The sequence below is a fragment of the Haliaeetus albicilla genome, chromosome 18 (assembly GCF_947461875.1).
Source record: "Haliaeetus albicilla chromosome 18, bHalAlb1.1, whole genome shotgun sequence".
In the NCBI taxonomy this organism is placed as follows: Eukaryota; Metazoa; Chordata; class Aves; order Accipitriformes; family Accipitridae; genus Haliaeetus; species Haliaeetus albicilla.
Genome location: NC_091500.1, coordinates 12,187,468 through 12,206,759, shown reverse-complemented (window position 1 = coordinate 12,206,759; position 19,292 = coordinate 12,187,468). Strand labels below are relative to the sequence as shown.

Here is a 19,292-nt window from a genome sequence, read left to right as displayed (position 1 = left end):
AGATGACTGCTTTAATGTATGACTCGCTGAAAATACAGTGCCAGAATTATGACAAGTTTATGTTTTGCAGATGATGGAAACCAGAATAAGATAGAAAATATTAAGAACTGCAGAGGAAAAAAAAGAGACTATGTTGCTGATAATCGCTACAAATTAATCTGGTTTCATAAGTACAGTTCAAGCATGAAAAGCAGAAAAATTTCAATTTTTTCATTTGCAATGCATCTCAGTTTTGTGCGAGTTTTCTGCCACTACTTTACAAGCAGCAATAGATGTGAAGAAAACTGTGTAGGATGCCCTCTCTCATTTAGGCTGTAGCTGCTCATTGCAGCAAATAAACATAAGAACATTTATCATTGGGAGTGACTGTTGCTCGAATTAAACTTGTGATTCGTTACAGAAGGAAAATTACAGTTTTTAAAGTGTTTTGATTTCTCATCTTTCTGTAATTTACTCAGTCTAAGGATTAGGGATGATTTTTTCTTCTTTGGAACTGTTTTTACTGTGCCAGAGCTGACTGCTTTGCAACCGCTCACACTTGTGAAGATGATGTTTAAATTGAGTGGGTGTAACAGATAACTTTCTTCTGCAGGAAGTATTCCTACAAGATTATGTTAAACTGGCTGCAAGTATAAATGAATGTGATGCGTCAGCCTGATGACCCTGAATATATTTTCATTTATCATCTGTCCTGGTCAGCCTAAACAGGTTCTATCAGGGTGCTTCATCTAAAGTAATAAAAATATATCTGCAAAAATATATCTGCTATGGAGGTGGGGCAAGTAAAGGATGCTTTGTTCTTCAGGTACTTTTCTGAAAGTTTTTCTGCAAAACTACTGTGCCAGCCCGAGTACTTTACCTGGTCTATCACTCCTGATGTCGACATCCCTCTAGCTTGAATGATTCCTGCAGAAATATAGAGCAGATCCATAGATTCTGTATTCGCAGTATAAATATCATTATTTCCACTTATAAATGGTATTAAACATCTACTTAGATGCAGCAAATTTATTTAGTGTAGCTTAACAAAGGGAAACATTTCTTTGACTTTCCTTGTGATTGTAACTCACTATTTCAGCATCATGGGGAATCAACCAGAAAGGAAAATAAATACTGTTTACATGGAATATATACATAGAGAGCTACAAAAAATACAATGTTAAAAAAAAAAAAAAAACCACAACCACCCCTCAATGTCTATATGTCCCACTATCAAGCTACACATACTCTTAGTTTTTTCATTTGAAGGCATTACTGAGATACTTACCAACATGTATGAACATGTTTACCAGAAGGAAAAATTAATTTTCATTGCATTTACCAATTTCTACTTTATTGATAGAATTGGTGAACTTGATAAATCTTTTTCTAGTTTACAGAAAAATTTCCCAATTTGTGAAGGGGATTATTTGACTTTGAGGATTTGCACAGGCTTGGCTCTGTGCTCTTATGTCAAGAAAAATGCTTGGAAATATAGTGGTGAAAGAGACTAATGGCAGCTGTTACTTGAGACAAGATGGTCTTTTCATGTCTAAAAAGGTGCCAAACCCTGCCATATTATATCAGCAGATAAAAGGAAACTGTGGTTAGAATATTATTGAGAGTTGTTATAAACCCAAGTGCTACTGACAAAACAGTAAACTCGGCGCTAGATTTAGCGCTTTTGCCTTCAGGAAACAAAACACTTTAACTGTTTCAAGAAAACAAAATTATGATGGGTGACACAACCACTCTGCACAGTTCTCTTGCTCCTGTATCCTGCATCATAGCTACTATCAGTACTGAACTTAATTTAATTTAATAACATTAATCGCATATCAAACTTTAAAAGTTCTTTAAACCCAATCCTTGTCTCCACCCCCCACCCCAATTTCCCTTGACTGAGTTGGAGAGATTTTGTCACTTCAAAGACTGAGCACAGCTGGAAAAAGGGACATGCCTTTGAAAATACTGCTCCATGAAAACAGCTACGCATACCAAAATTCTACCTAATGGATATTTAAAGTGAATTAGCTGTCTGACTGAAATACAATTAAGGAAAGAAGCTAACCAGGGATATTTTTAGTGCCCAGATAGTGTAGAAGTAGCTGTACGTTAGCATCTATGTCATTTTAGTATCTTATTTTAAGATGCAATTTGCTCTGCTAGAGCACCTCCCCAGCCAAGCTCACAGCCAGGTTAATTGTCCTGCCAAACATTCCTGACAAAGGTTGGATCTGTGGCCAGCTATGGGCCAGCAGTGGGAGGAACTGTGAGCATGGTCTGCTTTGGATAAATTTGTGGGGCAAACTTACTGGATGAACCCTTGTGTGCTGTCTTCTTCCTCCATCCCAACATCCCAGTGCTGCCCTGGCAGTGACACCACATGACAAATAACAGACAGACAAGATGGCCCAAACCCTAGAAACTGTCCAAGTTTTATCTGCTGCAGAAACATGAGATCTGTGGCCTCATTTCAGGTCGAGTTCAGGCTGTCTTCCAGTCCCACATGAATGCCAGGTCTCAGAGCAGCTTTAGCCTTTAAGCCTCTCTATCGCTCAGCCGACTGCGATGTGTTGTAGACATTTTCTTTGAATCTTTTGCACTGGTGAGCTAAACTTGCTGCTTGATCTGCAGCTGGGTGGAAGAGAGCCCTGTGCTCAGGCTCAGCTCCCCCAAAGCCTGGAGTTTAATGGAACAGAGGGCTCCCGGAGTTACAGCCCGTGCACACCTACTGTACGGGGGCTTTATAAGATGTCTTATCCAGATTAACGTGTTGCTAGCTTTTGTAGTTGTTGAATGGTCTCTTTACCAAATAAGATCTGCCAGTTAGAAATAGGGGCAGTGGTCTATTTTCTTGTAATTAGTTACAGGGCTGATGTCGTCAGTATGACCTAGGAAGACACTGCTGGGAAGGACAGCGTCTTTCACAGGAGATGCCTCTGAAGGAGTGGGCAATTAGCAGTTCATAGATGACTCTATGGCACTGGGACAGTCTTATTAATTGCATTTTTCTATACCTAAATTGTTTTTGTGGTTTGACAGTGGGTAAATCTTACTTCTCTCCAGAAAACTTGCTTAGCAGTACAGGCTGCCAGTCTCTTACGTTCTTCTGAGTTTATAGAAATCTGAAGGTTTACTGAGAGGGGGTAACCAGAGCTACTGCTTAGTAGACTTAATCAGGCCTCTCTTATTCTGTTGGATAGATCAGAAGAATGTGGGATGTCTCTTTCATAAAAGTTCATAATAAATAGAGAATTTCAGTTGGAAAAGGAGAAAACTGGTTCAGTGCCCTTCTCAGTCTGGATGGGTTTCTGGGAAAGGAGCCACACCACTCAGTTATGGGCATGGAGCCTTACGGAAAGTTGCTTTGTCTGTGTTGTGTGACTTCTTTTCCTTTGTCCTTCACTGATATTTTTTAACAAGTGGCCAATTTCAACCAAATTTGATGGTTTCAGGGCTATAAATTTTTGATGATCAATTGCTCAGGGATGAGAGAAAGACTTTTCATGCCTTCCTGATGGAAAGAAATCAGCAGTGGCTCTGATGGCAGCCAGCTGGTCGGTCAGCTCACCCGTGCTTCCCTAAGCTGCGACATGGGCTGTCTTTTGGCTATCAGGCAGATCAAAAAAGGTGGAGGATGCATGGGGGGACATGAGGAAGTAAAGCTGGTTTTGCCACGGGGGTTATCAAAGACATGAGAAAGGTGCTGCTGATATTACGGAGAAGTTTAAGAGATACAGCAGAGGAGCAAGAGGTACTACAGTGGGATGGCATAAGGCATATATTAATCCTGAATTCCCAAGCACTTGTGGTATAAGTTTCGGAATAACCTCCTGGGATAGACCAAGGCATGCAGTTCAGCAGCTCGGCCTTTGTATAAACCTGTGCCAAACTGCTCTCCTCCTCATGTCTGGCTCCTACCATAATTTTTGTAAGGCACGTACAGCCCAGCATCCAGTTCTGCTTCTCTATTACCTTTTTAAACTGAAAATACTAGCTTTTACAGCATGGCTTCAGGTGATAGTGGTTTGCATTCTCTGTGTATTTATTTTGAACAGCACAAGAAGTGTGGGATTTGTAGGTGTTCTTAGCATCAAGTCCAAGTGAAGGTGACGGGATTGCGCCCACGCATCTCCAAGCACAAATACACTTTTGTTCTGGTGTCTGCGGATATGCCATCATCAAAGAAGGTTTCACTCTGTTTTCTGGACTTTTCTTTGTTTACCTCTCTAAAAATCCCAAATCTTACTGCTTGCAGACTGCTTAGAATTTGCAAGATAGATATTAGGGAAAAATTGTAGCCTCGTGATTTTTCTTTGTGATATCTAAAGAAATACTGTTTTCAGTTGATGGTATGTTTATATTTTCCCCCAGTATTACTCTCAGTTACTAACTGTTATGGTTGTTAGTACACTAATCATAAAACGTCATAGAATATGTTATGCTGTTATTCTGATTTATGAATATTCTTTTTGGCAATACCATAAGAAAACACTATGATAATCCTATGGTTAAGACATTCTGAGATATAATGTAGAAAGCAAGCAGGATTCACAATGACATTTTCCGTTTTGGTTTGGTTTGGTTTTTTTCCAGCTACAAAGGCCAAGTTTCATTCTATTTAAAAAAAAAAACAACAACCTTATCCAGTACTATCCCTGTTGCAGTCTCTGGTGTTAGTGGTTTGGACGGTGGGCTGGAAGGTATCCTGTAATAGCTGATTGTCTTCCGTATAGCAGTCTAGCAGAATTGATAAATTATTTTTTAAAAGCCACAAGCAAAGTCCTTTGCTTCATCTGTTATCTGTAGCCCACCGTGGAGGTCTTACAGAGAGGAATTCCTCTCCCTGAATTGATAAGCTGAAGAATATAACTGTGTAAAATGGGTATGTGGCTCTTTATTGCTGTGTAGGTGCTTGGATTTGTACACAGAACTGAAAAATTTGTTCAAGAAAATTGTATTTTTTCCAATAATAGTGGCGTTGATCTCGCAACAAATTCTTAGTGATAGCATATTTATTTTGTAAAATACCAGAAAATTAAGTTTGGGGATTTTTTTCTTCTTTTCTTTCTTATTAAAAAAAACAAAACAAAATATTTTGTGCTGCGAGGCCATGAATTAGAGATGCAGGAAAAATTACTATCAACAAACCATAGAAGTCTTCCAACTGCCAGTCCACTTTCACCACAGAAGCCCAAGACTTGGAAATGCTTTGACATGACAGTGAATGGGGAAAGGCTTTCAAAGGTGTAGGGTCGTTGTGACGTGACATCCATGTAGATATCTATATAACCTCATATAGACTTCTTGTATGAACTCATATAAACTTGTTACTTGCCCCCGGGGAAAAGACCCTCGCTTGTACATTGTGTTTAACTGATCATGTAATTCAGCCTGTAACCCAAGTGGGTGATCGATTGTGGAGGAAGGGATCTTTCAGAGGGGGACTATATCAAGACTTTGACCACCAGAAAAGCCAGTGAGGTACCAGGTGTCCCTGGTGCAGGTATCGGTTACCAACACAGATGTCCTGGGGAGTCGCACCAGCCCCAGCCAAAGACACCTTCCGAAGACGCTCGCTGAGCTCCCCCCAGACAGCCCCTTGTCCAGCCTGACCGAGAGCTTTCTGCTCAAGGCTTATCCTCTTTCAAAGATCCCAATGAAGCTCACTTAACAAATCTCTCTGCAGTTGTTCATTTAACAAAAGAGAGTGCTAACATCTGCCCTTATAAATAAAGATTAAGTATAGTGCAATTTTTTTTTAACTCCTGCTCTTCTAGTCAATTAGATCAATCAAATGTTCTATTACAATACTGAAACTATCTACAAAAAAAACCCCAAGACATAGTACCATTTAAGAAAGTAATTATGTTTTCAGAATAATGACAGCCTAAAATAAGGATGAGTATGGCATATATCTGGAGCACACACAGTTTAAGAAGTGCACATTAATAAATTCCCCTAAATGTAATTCAAGCTAAGAAGCCAGTTGATAATTTTTAGTACATAAATCACGGTAGTTCGTAGGTTGGCAATTAAGAAGAGTGGCTTATTGTAAGGACTCTTTTAATAACCTATTGTCACAGATCTCAGTTTAATAGCAACATTATGTGATCACATATTTTATTTATGGATCATTTGAAGAATTTGTTATGCAGATATTCTGATTACTGGACTATTGAACCATTAGCCAAATAAATCTAAAGGTAATAAAACTCACAGGAAGATAAATGGCTTGCTTTTTCTTGTTCTTTTCAGCCAATTCAGGCTAATTTAAGCCTTTCACAGAATGGTGATAATGAAGGATTTGTTCTCAGCAGCGTTATGGCAGGTGATTTGCATTTGAAAGTTTGACACATTTATAGGCCTTTGATCTTTTCCCTCCAGTGCTTGTGCCCCTGGCCAGACACCTACATGCACGTTTTACCAGGTGGAAGATCCAGGAGCAAAAGTAGCTCTAAAAGTTACCCTGAAAACGTACACTAGAAAAAATAATTATACAATTTGTGTCCAGAAAATATTCTATTGCTGAATTTGAGTGGCCTTTCTATAACGTCAGACAAAATATATTTGAACTTCTTTTATTAGAGTTTCTTTTAAACTAGAGAAAGTGCTCATGGAAGATTTTAAAGGAATACAGAGTCTGATGTAAAGCCCACTGAGCCGTAAAGATTGGCTGCTTCTATAGGTTTGAATATGTTGTTGAAATGGAACTTCTTACCATAGAACACGAATTTTGGCACCTAGCAAGCTTGAGAAAAGACTGACAGCCATGGAGCCATTTCTTAAATCTTATTTAAATTTGTGCTTTGTTATTAAAGAAAAATAAATTAACTCTCTCTCCTCCGGCCAGAAGAGGAAGTCTTGGAAAAAAAATCAGGGTGTTACTGGCACCGTGAGCATATGTGAGTAAAATTAAGTGTATAACCTAGGATATATGAAGGATGTTCTTAATGTTTACCATTTGACCTCAAAATAAGAAGGGAGTAACAGGATTCAGGAGGAACAAAGCTGAATATTTGAAACAGGACTGTTGTATCCCTCATGATTGTCTAAAATTTAATATAATCAGCTGATTTCTCTGCTGGACCGTAATGGTTAATTCCAGGTCTGTGAGCCAGTGGTTCATTTCATTCTCATCTCAGACTTGATGCCTAAGGTAGACTGCATTCACTAATTAAAAATTACCTGCATGAAATTCCTTCCTGTGCCATGAGCAAATGATATTTCTCCAAACTGAGCTTTTCCTCTGAAAGGAGACATGGCTTGCTAGGTTCCGTGGAGGAGGACAGCCTGTCTGATCTCAGGAAAACTCCAGGGATGGAGGTTTCTGGCCAAATAACTGGCTTCAGGCTGTATGTTGTATTTGGGAGGATGCGGCTCACCACCCCAGAATACTCAGCCTTTTTAAAGCTGTGTAATGAGTATTGATTAGCCATTGTCTGAAGTACACTGAAAGTAGCAGGGACTATGTAAATGTTAGCTTACTTTATAAGCACATTAATAGGGAATCCCCAATAGCCCTACTGAGTTCTTTCTTTTTTTTTCCTCCCTCTCCTTTAAAAGATGCTCCTTCAATCTAAGAGTTAACTTCACGTTGAATGTACTTGAAAATTCAGTTCCCTGGTACATTTTGTTCTTCAAAAGAGAGCACTATCCATCTGTGTTACTTTGCTTTCAACTCATCACAGAATGTCAGATACCAGATAAGAGCAAGAGACTGATGAATGGGCATCCCAGCCTGACAGGGCAGGTCAATGTCAGGGAAATTGAAGATTCCCTTTTTTTTTTTTTTTTTTTTTACTACAACCCATTTGCCAGTATTTACTTTAGAAAATCACTTCTCTGGGGGCTCAACTGGCTTAAAGCAATATTACCTGGAGAATGATTTAATTTTTTTTCCTGATACTGTCTCCATTTTATACAGTAGTTTGTAATAGGACAGCATCACAAGCTTTAAGTTGACCACTCTGGTGGGCATCATATAGAAGAGCTCTGCAGAGAGGTAATCCCTCCCCTGACACAGTCTGTATCTAAGGTAGGGAGAGATTTGGGGGAGCAGGAGAGGAAGACTGGGTCTTTTTATGATCATGCAGGTCAGTGGCAGGGCTGAAAACAGGACATTTGTGACCTGATTTCCCATCCATGTGATTGTGCTGCCTCTCCAGACAGTGCTTTGCTGTTCTCCCTGGTTTGCAGCAAACTGGACCTTAAGAGAGCAGAATTTTAGCCAGGACCAGCTGCCCTCAAGATCTGCATGCCTGCTGTTGTAAGATCTACCTGCTTATTCATGCATGCACCGATTTTACACATCCCAATTACCATTAACTAAGCAGGAACTTAGGCAGGGTGCAAACCAGATGTCTGTGTCTCATCAGAGTGATGGGGTGGCCAGCAGCATACAGTTAAATGGGCTCTCAGAGTGAAGGCAAGCTAAGAGTTTGATTAGTAATCCCTTTTTCCCACTAGTTCTACACTTTACATTCTCTTTGTTTACCTTCTCTTTGTTTGACCTAATAGATTTATAAGCTTGACTTACTGGCCCATACATACATTTTCCTGGTAGGATTTTAGGTTTTTTGTTCTGTCATGTGTTTCAAAATAGAAATGAAAATAATATAAGAGTTTTCTAAACAGCAGCAGCCAGAAGTAAATGACTTCTTGCAACTTTACAACCTTAACTGAGCCCTTATCTGTAGCTATATACTGTAACTATAACTACTGTAACTATTCGATAACCTGTGCTTTGGACTTCCTGAAAAGTCTTTTTCAAGTGGATAATTAAATGTTTCCTGCTTCTAAGATTAACTTTATCCATGCAGCTGAGCAGATAAACAGAGATGTATGATGTATGTGGGTAGGGTATGCTAAAAAAAGCATCGTGTTCTGCTGTTGGTATCAGAAGCACCATAAAGAATGAGTAAGAGACTGAAAATCAAATAGATGAAATCTTAAAAAAAAAAACGAGAGAGAAAGGAAAAGAAAAGATAGAGAAAAGAGGAAAAGAAAAGATAGAGAAAAGAGGAAAAGAAATAATGACTAGTCATAGTGGGACAAGCTAGAGGTAGAAAAATTGGGAAGAGGTGGAAAATAAAAGCTGATCGTGAGGCAAAAAAAGGGAGCAGGGTCTTCCATGGTGGAGAATACTGACCTCTGCACCATGCCCTTGTCACCCAAATACAACTGCCCAAAAATCTCACCAGGCAGGAAAAATATCAGTGTCTTCTTCTATCACCAGAAGTACAGCAGGAAACCTATAATGCATCACTGAAAGGTCGAAGGCTTGTAAGACTCAGAACTTGATGTGTTCGTTGTCTCTCTTTCTTCCACCGTGAACTTCTGCAGAGTTTGGTTGCTCTTCTTTTCACTCTCCCATCAGGTAGCTGCAGGCAGCGGTAAGGTCTCCCCTGAGCCTTCTCGTCTCCAGGCTGGACAGACCCAGCTGCCTGGACCTCTCCCCATGCACCCTGTTCACCAGCGCCCTGGCCAGTTTGGTGACCCTCCTCTGGATTTGCTCCACTCTGCCAACCCACCAGGTTCCCCAGGTCTTCTGGGAAGCTGCCTCCCGGCCAGTCACCCGCAGCCTGCGCTGCTGCGTGGGGTTATCCCGCCCGGCGCAGGGGTTCGCGTTTGCTTTCCCTGCACCTCCCGAGGCTGCTCCTGGCTCATTTTCTCCAGCCTGTCCAGGTCCCCTCCGAATGGCGGCTCTGCTCTCCCATGCATTAACCACTTCCCCCATTTCGGTACAATCTGAAAACGTCTGTACCTGCAACGTTACCTATTAAAAAAAAAAGGAACGGTTTTACTCAAATGTATTCATGGGACTGTTGCAACACTGAGTTTAATTTGTTCTGCAAAATTCATGGAAGCATTCAGAGCAAATGAAAAAAAAACCTCCCAAACAACATGCCATTCATGTTCGTCAGTAGACTGAAGGACAGACTTGGTTTTTTTGTAGGACTGGATGTGATTAAAATTAACATTTAGCAACTTGCCAAGAAATTCATGATTGCAGTTTAAAATCAATGGTCCTCACCCATGGGTTAACCATGTGCTTGTGAAAGGTGGCTTGAACAGGCACACAGCGCTTTATTTCAGAATGTGAAATATGTAAGAGCTAAGTAAAATTTGTAATCTAACACTTGTACGTTGTCTCTTACCCAGACTATCGATCCATTTTATAATTATTAAACTGAACTGCAAGCTGTGCCCAGAGCATAACTTCATTTAGCACTGAGATGAAACATGGTTTCTATAAGCAGCATGCAGCAATTCTGCACATCAGTGCTAGGACATGGGGGAGGAAGAAATGAGCAAATACTGATGAGGAGGTTCAGTGGATGAAAAGGAACAGCCTGAGCTGAAATGTAATCACAGCAATTGAAAAATAGCTCCCTTCACAAACACCCAGCTTCAGCCGTGCAGCTCGACTAGAAATAGTCACAACTGAGATTTTAATGCTATTTTCCTGGCTATTGGAATTTCCTGTAAGAGGTACCTAGTTTTGGAAAATTCATCATGCTGCAAAATGAACTATTTAGAGCACGGGGCATGAAAGCCCACTGTAGTAGCAGGAAAACAAAAGTACAAACCCTTAGGTGCTATCCCAGTCTTTTAAAAAGCCCTATGAAACCACTATCAGACATGGCAAAGACAATCATTGAGCTGTTCATGGGGAGACTAAAAGAAACACTTGGAGATAAACTGTATTGTACTTTATCATTTATTAAAAATGGATGTATGCTTTTGGGTAGAAAAGGAGGCATCGATGATGATTTTGAAATATTTTTTAACAGGTAACCTTCCACCTCTCCCATGAAAAACTGGAGTATATCCACTTCATTACAGCAGACAAATTTTTTTGAAACCAAATGTGAAAGTTGATATAATTAAGCCGCACTAACCAATAATGGAGTTCTACTGAAAGAGCTTCTATTATTTTGATAATATCTATTACTTCTCATTTTCTAAGCAAAATAAACCTTGTTAGGCTCCCCTTCCTCCCCCAGCTTTGCCCTGTCCTTCTGGCTGAAGTAACCAGTAGACATTAAAGACCAACCACATAGTTGAACCTCCTTTCAACTTCTGTTAACAGGGGTATTAAAAAGGCATTCCTAAATATCAGCTGAAAACCACTAGGTAATAAACTCCCTACTTAAAAGGTGGGTAGGTGTAAATTCCACACGTAGGCCTTTTCATCTGGGAAGCCAGTTGCTTGGAGATCAGATGTTTTAAATGAATTGCGGAGCTGATGTCACTTGTCAGTCGATGGGGACCGCTACTATTTGGAGGATCAAATACTTACATTTGAGGATGTAAAGCAAATAGATAGGTCCTGATCCTGCCAGGGCAATGCCAGAGAGATGCTTGGCACTATGCAAAGCCCCAGTGAAATCAATGGTACTTACTTGACTGTTTCTTCTCCACGAGCAGGCTCTTAGTTTGGCATTTTGGAGTTGTGCCCTTGAGAACATGAAAGGTTTTAAATGTTTATGGCAGGACTTTTTAACAGCACTAGAACTTGCCTATTCCTGGTCTTACTACAAATTAATAACAACGTTTTCTCTTGTGCTAGCCACAAGTTTGTTTGGCCAAAGGTGGTAGTAACAATTAGACATCCAATTTACATGTGGTTTTCATTGATTATAGTAAGGGTTGTAGGCTCTGTTTCATAGGCCTGGACTCAGGATCAGTCCTGGTTCTCTTACTGCCTTCTTTCCCTCTGGGAATTGTAGCTGGCTATTCATCTGTATTCTTTGGCATATTGACCTCAAAAAAAAAAGAAAGAAAGAAAGAAAGAAAAAAAAAAGTATGTATTTGTTGACCAGCTTGCTTACCTAGGAGTCTTATTTATTTCAGTTGAGGTTGGACCCAGATTAAATCATCTTCCACAAGCAGAAAAAAAGCTGCAAAGTCTACTTATTTTTAAAAAATACATCTATCCAAATTGAGGGAAAGCCTTAAAAAGGAGAGGAGCATTGTGGGGTGGCTAATGTGACTCTGGATAACAAATGTGGTGGATCCTTTCCTTCCTTTATTGCCAGCTTGAGCATAAACCGAGGTGTTCAAGACTATTTTTCAGAAGTGTTGAACACCTGCTGCATCTGCTGGAGTTAGTGAGACGTGCAGCTGCTGGCCCCATGTTTTATATACGGGTGACTGACTCCTCGTCTGCGCCTCTGTAAAGCAGGACGGTAACAGCCGCCTCCGCAGTGAGTGGGCGGCATAGCAGCTAATACTTGGGAAACCTCTTGTTTAATAAGAGATGAAGCGACTTTAAAAGCTTTGGGGAAATATAGATATTTTTTTCATGGTACAAGCTGCAAGATGAGGCTTTATCGTCTAAGTGCTCTACAAGGATACTAGTACAATCTGCTTCTTGTCAATAATATAAGATTAGACTTCTGTCCTAATTGTAAAGAAGGCTGACTGTTATGGGATTAGTGTTGTTGAAACACATTTATCCATGTTTACTCAGTTTCAGCCTGCATTTTTCCCATCTGATATGATTTTTTACATATTGTTACAAGTCTGTTTCTCCTACCAAACTCACAGCTTGGTGGAAATAGATGCTAATATAGAAAAAACCCTTGTACATCAGTCCTTAAATAACTGTACACAAAAAAAAGCATTTATCTACCATACTCGTGGATGACAGTGATTATCTGGACAACTTGTTTGAAATTTAAAACCTGAATCAGACACATATGGAAGCTCTAAAAATATTCTATTCCATGGGTGTGGTTTTTTAATGGAAAAATTTTTGCTCGTTCCATGCATCTGTACTTCTCCTCCCTTCCGTAATGAATTCAGTAATTCATTCAGAGATGAAGATTGAGATGTTAGCCTTTATACTGCAGAATAAATTACTGAAATGAAAATCAAAACTATCAGTCAAGCAGAAAAATGCCTTATCATTTTTTAAGTGTTAATTCATATTTCATTGGTGTTAGCCTCGTATCTCACTACCCTTCAATGTTTTGACATTAGTGACAGACAAAAAGGGAATTCCTAAAATTTGCAAGAGAGAGAATAAAATAAAGATTGCAAATACTTTTTTTTTTTTCCCCATGGATTTTCTTTCTGGGAAGGTGCCACCTGAAATACTAGACTTTCTTAGCTCTTTAGTGAGAGAGCATCAAATAGTCATAAGGTATAGAAAAACAAACCTGGTATCCAGCCTGTAGCTATGCCTTCCTCTGTATGGTACTTTTTAAGGCCCCGCTATAAAACAACACTGTGAACCGTTCTACCATTTCCAGTAATTTTTGCCTGGTTTTTTGCCAGCCTTTGCAAGATAATGTCACACAAAAACATAGCACTGTACCAGCTACTAGGAAGACAATTAACTCTGTCCCAGCTGAAACCAGGACACTGAGGATTCTCATACTTGTGGGTGGAAACGTAGTGCTATCCAAAATAATGAGCTAAACCAAGAACAGCTCCATACCATGAGCCTCTGTTGACTTACATAGGCTATGGATCATACAGGGATCGTGGAGAGAGACATTGCATAGCTTCCCGATTTGCCCAAAACTGAGGCACACTTTGTGTGAGTACGTTTTGGGAACCTGGGGGCTGTGGGTAGAAATGGGTGGCTATTTTTTGAAATTGAACCTTCGGCTGCATCTATACCAGTAGAGCAAACAGGGCCACAGCCCCTTCTTTGGCTCTGAAGATGCGTGTTAATGGCAAAACTTGCTCTCATATGGGTAAGCCCTTTGCTCACCCCTATGCCCTTGGTGGCATCCCCTGAACAGCAGTTAGGCAATGTTTGGGACATAACTAGGTGGGTACAAACTAAAATAGCACCAGGGAGCATGATGGTAATAAAACAGGATGCACAACTGCAAGGCAGTTTTCAAGTATGTGCCTTAGCCCCGTATTACCTATTAATATAGAAAAGCCTGTAATTTTTTTTCTTGTCCGTGTAACAGTTTACAAAAGCATAAGCTTATAAGATCTAGTGATTTTTCATGCAACCAGAGCAGTTGCCCACATACTCTAATATCCTGCCTTGGTCGCTCTAAACATTTACCTGTAAGATATAAGAAAAGATATAGCTATTGCTATAATTTGCATTACTTTTCCCTTGCTAATCTCATCTGAATCCCTATATATAAGAATACAGAGGTGAAATCTGACTGTGTTCACCTGTCATTTACAGCAATGGCATCTTGGATATGCACAAAATCTTCTCCCGTTTGGTGTCTGAGCAACACTTTCTATGATAAACCCATAGGTTAGGCGTATAAATTAGCTGGCAACGTGCATTGTTTATAGTCAGCAAACAAGTGACTTGTTGAAACTTCTGCTTCTAAATTTGACTGCATTTAATTAACACTTGATTCCAAAATAAAAACTGCTGAGCAGAACAGTTTATGTATATATATATGCTCAATATGTGTATTTTTAATATATTTCTCCCTATATATCTATACACATACGTATACATGCAAGCTCCTTTTTCTTGGCACACCTTGGCAGAAGTTCCTCCTCTTCCACCTCCCCATCCTGATTTTTGTCTATTTGTAGGCTTTTAATTGTTGTGTTTACCAAAAAAGGGAAAGACATAAAATAAGAGCAGGGGACATGTCAAACGGAAAAGGCACTATAAACTCAAATATGGGGAGGAAAAGAGAAAAAGAGTGGGAGAGAGATTTTAACTGGGACAAAATCGAGTCCCCTGTTTATGCTAAATTAGACCTTGTGTCTGACTTGTGGCTTTGTGACTGTTGTCTTGATGCTCAATGAAACTCATTCAGTTCACTGAAGTGACAGAAAATACCTGTCATTCATCTTGTCTTAATTTTAATCTGTAGCAGGCATTTGCGATTCTTAGGATTGTTTCAGCTCATTTTCCTTAAAGAAGGAGTAAAGCAGAGCTCAGAATACAGTAGGGTAACCATAAAACCCAAAGCAATCCTGACTGTGGGGAGCTGTTCCCTGAGTTTCTGCATGGGATACACATCATCATGGTCAAACTGTCTCAACCTGGGTTGAAATGCAAAAATCCTTCACTTTTTGGTTCTTTCTTACTCATCTCAGCATAAAATCAGTAAGTCTCCCACAAGCTACTTCCCAACGTTTTGGTCCCAAACTCATAAAAATTCACAAAAGCCTTCCTAATGACTACGGTGACTACTGGATTGGGTTTTTTTCTGAGTGGTTGTAGTGAGGATTTCACAACTGGAAAGAACTGGTGTATTCCAGAAAGCCTCAGCTTGCTCCGGCTATGTGCCATTCAGAGGCGTTTGCCCCCTTTTTTCAGAGTAGCTTACGATGCACACAGAGATCGTTACACAGAAAGAAGCTCTAAAATAAACCCTGCTTTTCTTTTTCCTCCAGGTTGGCACTCTTTCTCCCCTTCTTTTCATTATATATTATATTTTGCTTCCATTATGGGCCGATACAAACTCATGGCTGGCAGCCGAGCTGCTCAGTAGAGCTGCAGAGCTCAGTAGTTTTGGACAGCTTTCCTGGCGCTCCTAATGATTTGCTGTGTGATTTTGGGCAAGTTACTCCTTGCCTCTGCTTATCCATTTCCCCAGAGTAATAGAGATCATTAATCACCACTGTAAGCTGTTCTGAAGCCTAGAGATGAAAAGCGCTCATTGTTAATGCTATTAATTTATAGAATATACATTTTTCACTTGAACTGCTTAAGATATAACTTCACTGTTGCACTGAGTCAGGGCTGGAAAAGGATTTTTTTGGCAGAAGAATGGATTCCTAGAGGTAGAAAATTTTACAGAAGTAGCTTCTAGTCTTCTCTTACACATGTCTAATCTGTATATTACTTTGAATTAAATTTCTATATAAAACATTTGTCTGGGCCCAAAGTTTATACACTTTATTTCCTGGACTTTTTTTTTTTTTAATTACATTTTCCTATTTCTTTTTTTTAAATGGGACTTTGACTTTGTTTATAATTTCGGATTTCCTTTTTGATTTTCCAGTCATGATTTAAAATAGCAGATAAATCTACAGACTGCAGGGAACGCATTGCTGTTCTTTCCTCCTTTCTCCTGTTGAAAACCAAAGTGATCCAGAGAGAAGTTAGTTACAATCTAATGAGAAGAGAAATCCACAGAGCCATAACACGTGCAAATCCAAACAATCTTTGACTTTTACGATGAAGACGCAGATAACGAGAGACTACTTCAGCAGCAGGCAGCACGGATCACTGCTGCAGTGCCATCGCCTTCAAACAGTTACACAGAAATGAGGGCTCAGTGGCTTAAATTCAGCGTTTGTTTTAACGGTCCTTATCTTTAAATTCTACATCTGCAAATTGTTTTGTAAAATTGTAAATTTTCTTTTTTCCTCTCTCGCTGCTTATCCCCCCAGCGCAAGGTTACACGTAGATGCGCAGCCTTAATTGGTTTAGTTGCGAGAAGATAATCTTTTTTTCCTCCTTTCTCGCTGTCGCCTGTCAGCGTAAAGGCTTTTTAGCTGAAGGTTGATAATTATCATTGAGAAGAAACTAGCACATCAGGAGTTCATTTTCCATCTTAGCACTTGTGGCGCTCCTTTGAACTCCTCTCGCCAAACCCGCGTTCCCACTCTGTCACTTTCCTCCCTCCATCATAAAAAGGTCTCGGCCGCCGGCGGCTCCAGCCTTTGCTGGCGGGCAGAGGGCATCGCTTCTCCCGAGCGCTCCTCCGGCATGGACAAACTGCACGAGACGTTGATAAACATGGAAGACGCTTTGGGTTCGGAGCACTCCGGCTGCTTGTCCTCCTGGGACTGGAAAAGCGCCGCCGGGCCTTTCGAGCTGCACGCCGTCTCGTCTCCGCACAGCTTGTCCCCGACGCCCTCCTTCGAGTCCTACTCCTCGTCCCCGTGCCCGGCGGTGGCGGAGACCCCCTACGGCGGCGGCGGCGGCAGCCTGGTGGGCTACAGCCTGGTGGACTTCCCCCCCGCCTACCTGCCCAGCCCCGGGCAGGCTCGTCTGCCCAAGGGCACCAAGGTGCGGATGTCCGCCCAGCGCCGGAGGAAGGCCAGCGAGAGGGAGAAGCTGCGGATGAGGACCCTGGCCGACGCGCTCCACACGCTGCGCAACTACCTGCCCCCCGTCTACAGCCAGAGGGGACAGCCCCTCACAAAGATACAAACCCTGAAGTACACCATCAAGTACATCAGCGAACTGACGGAGCTCCTCGACAGCGTCAAGAGGCCGTAGACCCCACCCGGGGCACCCGCCCCGGCACGCTCAGGGTCTTTACAAACAAACAAAAAAACAGCAAAATTTCTTCCTTGCCGGAGTCCGGTGGCGCGGGGCGCGAGAGGAGGACGGAGCGCGAGGGCCACCGTGGTGCATAGGACGCGATGCTGGAAGGTGATGTAGGATTGCCTAAAAAGCCTGAGCTGCGAGTTGCTGAGACAGAAGTCTTACTTTTTGCCTTTTTATGTCTTTTTTTTTTTTTTTTAATAATAAGCTTCTGAGAAATATTAAACCTAGTCTGATACAAAAGTAAAAAAAAAACCCAACCGATCTTCCTAGGATTTACGTGTCACTGTTCTGACTGATCTTCTGTTCGATAAGGACAATAGTAAATCCATAGGTTTTAAGCTGAATTTTAAAAAAGCAAATGACAACAACACTCTAAGAATACTAAGTGTATTGATTTGTAGGCACTTTAATACTAGAATGAGGAAGAACATGTAGAGTTAGTTCGGGTATTGTCTATTTATCCATGTTTCCACTGTACCTAAAAATCAAGAAACTAAGTAATAGTGAGAACATCTTTGCTCGTAAACAAATAAATATCAGTGTCATAGTCTGTATCTTGTATTATGTATCTGACTGATAGATAAGTAAAATCTAGCAATGACTGCTAAATATTGGAAATGAAATATAAGCAAACCGACATTTTGTGTAGATAAACTGCTGTTATATCCTATCTTCTTTATTAATATATACAGAAATGTGCAATATTTCTGTATTTAATGTATAAAACCCCTTTGCTTTAATGCCTGATAAATTCTGGAAGACATTTTTACATCAAATTGCTAGAACAAATAAGATTAGGCCAAGTTATCCTCCTTCCCTCTGACATGAAATAAATTGATTCAGGTATCAGAAGGATGGGAAGTTTTATCCTCAAGGTGTACTGAAACCTAGGAGGGTTCTAGTAACCATAATGTCTCCTTATTAAAAGCTGTCAGATCAGCTGTTTCCTACAGCTAGTAACAGTCCTGTGAAACACGCACATGAAACCCTTCAAAAACCAAACAACGGAGGACATAGTCTTAATCCTTAGTTACTTTGACTTTCATCTGACAGGTATCACACAGGTCTCACCACACCACCAAAAATACGGGTTGCTTTGTAAATCTCATTGCAGACTGATTCGTAAGACTTGACTGTGCTGAGGCCAGCAACGCACAGAGAGGAGCAAAACCGAGGGCCGAGCTGTGTGGAGCTAATTAAGTCAGATTAACCTTTTCTCCACAGGGAGATGTAAGACACAGAGAGAGCAGCAGCCAGGAGGTAACAGGCTTGTCTCACCAGGAAGGCTAGATCAGCATGTCTGTGTGGGGCAGATGGCTTAGGTTTGTGGATACATCCTGTAGCAGAGCACTGCAAAACTAAAACTTTATTGCATCCTTCTCTTTTTTTCCCTCTTTCTGCTTGTTTGGAAAGAAATGTCTTTGTACTTTTTTTTTTTCTCCAAGGCTCAGCCTAAACTGCCTCAGTGCTCTTCTCACGTGGTACATGCATATTGGAGCAGTGTGAAATCCCTCAGTGTCTCAAAAAAGCAGCTACGTTCAAACTTATGCAGGTAGCACTGTCACTCAAGATGCAACCACATTTAAGCATATACCATATGCTTCTGTTTTGGTTTAACCAATGTTAGATTTCTCACAAGCTTTAGGGTTTCAGCAAGAATATAAGTAGAATCATTTTTTAAAGGCCTATAAAATTGTCAAACTAGAGACAATTTTATGTGCATATAAGGTGGCAGCACTAATGTCAGCATAGTATTCCTCAGTATAAACTTGTACAGCTGATCCAGATTTGAGCAGATAAAGAGCCACATAGACAAGGTCAGGCTGGATTATGTTTTGCAAGAGTGAAATTGCACATTGCCCATGGGATCTTGCACAGAACCATAACTGAGAGCTTGTTCCCATGTCCTTTCTCAAAGGCTCTCATTGTCACTGACAGCTGTAAAGTGGTACCTGCTCGCTTGTGCTGGCAAACCACCAGCAGATGCACAGGAAGATAGCCCTGTCATTCTGTGATGGTAAAGTCCATCATCATTCACAAGTATAGTGGTTGGGTATATTGTCAATGCTTGGGA

General features: G+C 40.7%; 1 protein-coding gene across 1 annotated transcript; it reads left to right on the top strand.

Moving 5' to 3' along the window:
- The first annotated feature begins 15,179 nt into the window (after nt 1-15,179).
- On the top strand, nt 15,180-17,447 carry MSGN1 (mesogenin 1). The gene has a single exon (XM_069806541.1). It carries the CDS (start codon nt 16,652-16,654, stop codon nt 17,165-17,167), a length of 516 nt encoding a protein of 171 aa, XP_069662642.1. The 5' UTR covers nt 15,180-16,651; the 3' UTR covers nt 17,168-17,447.
- The last annotated feature ends 1,845 nt before the right edge of the window (nt 17,448-19,292 follow it).

Bases quoted from the DNA above. Each gene is read 5' to 3' on its own strand.
- MSGN1 (XM_069806541.1), top strand. From the start codon at position 16,652: ATGGACAAACTGCACGAGACGTTGATAAACATGGAAGACGCTTTGGGT.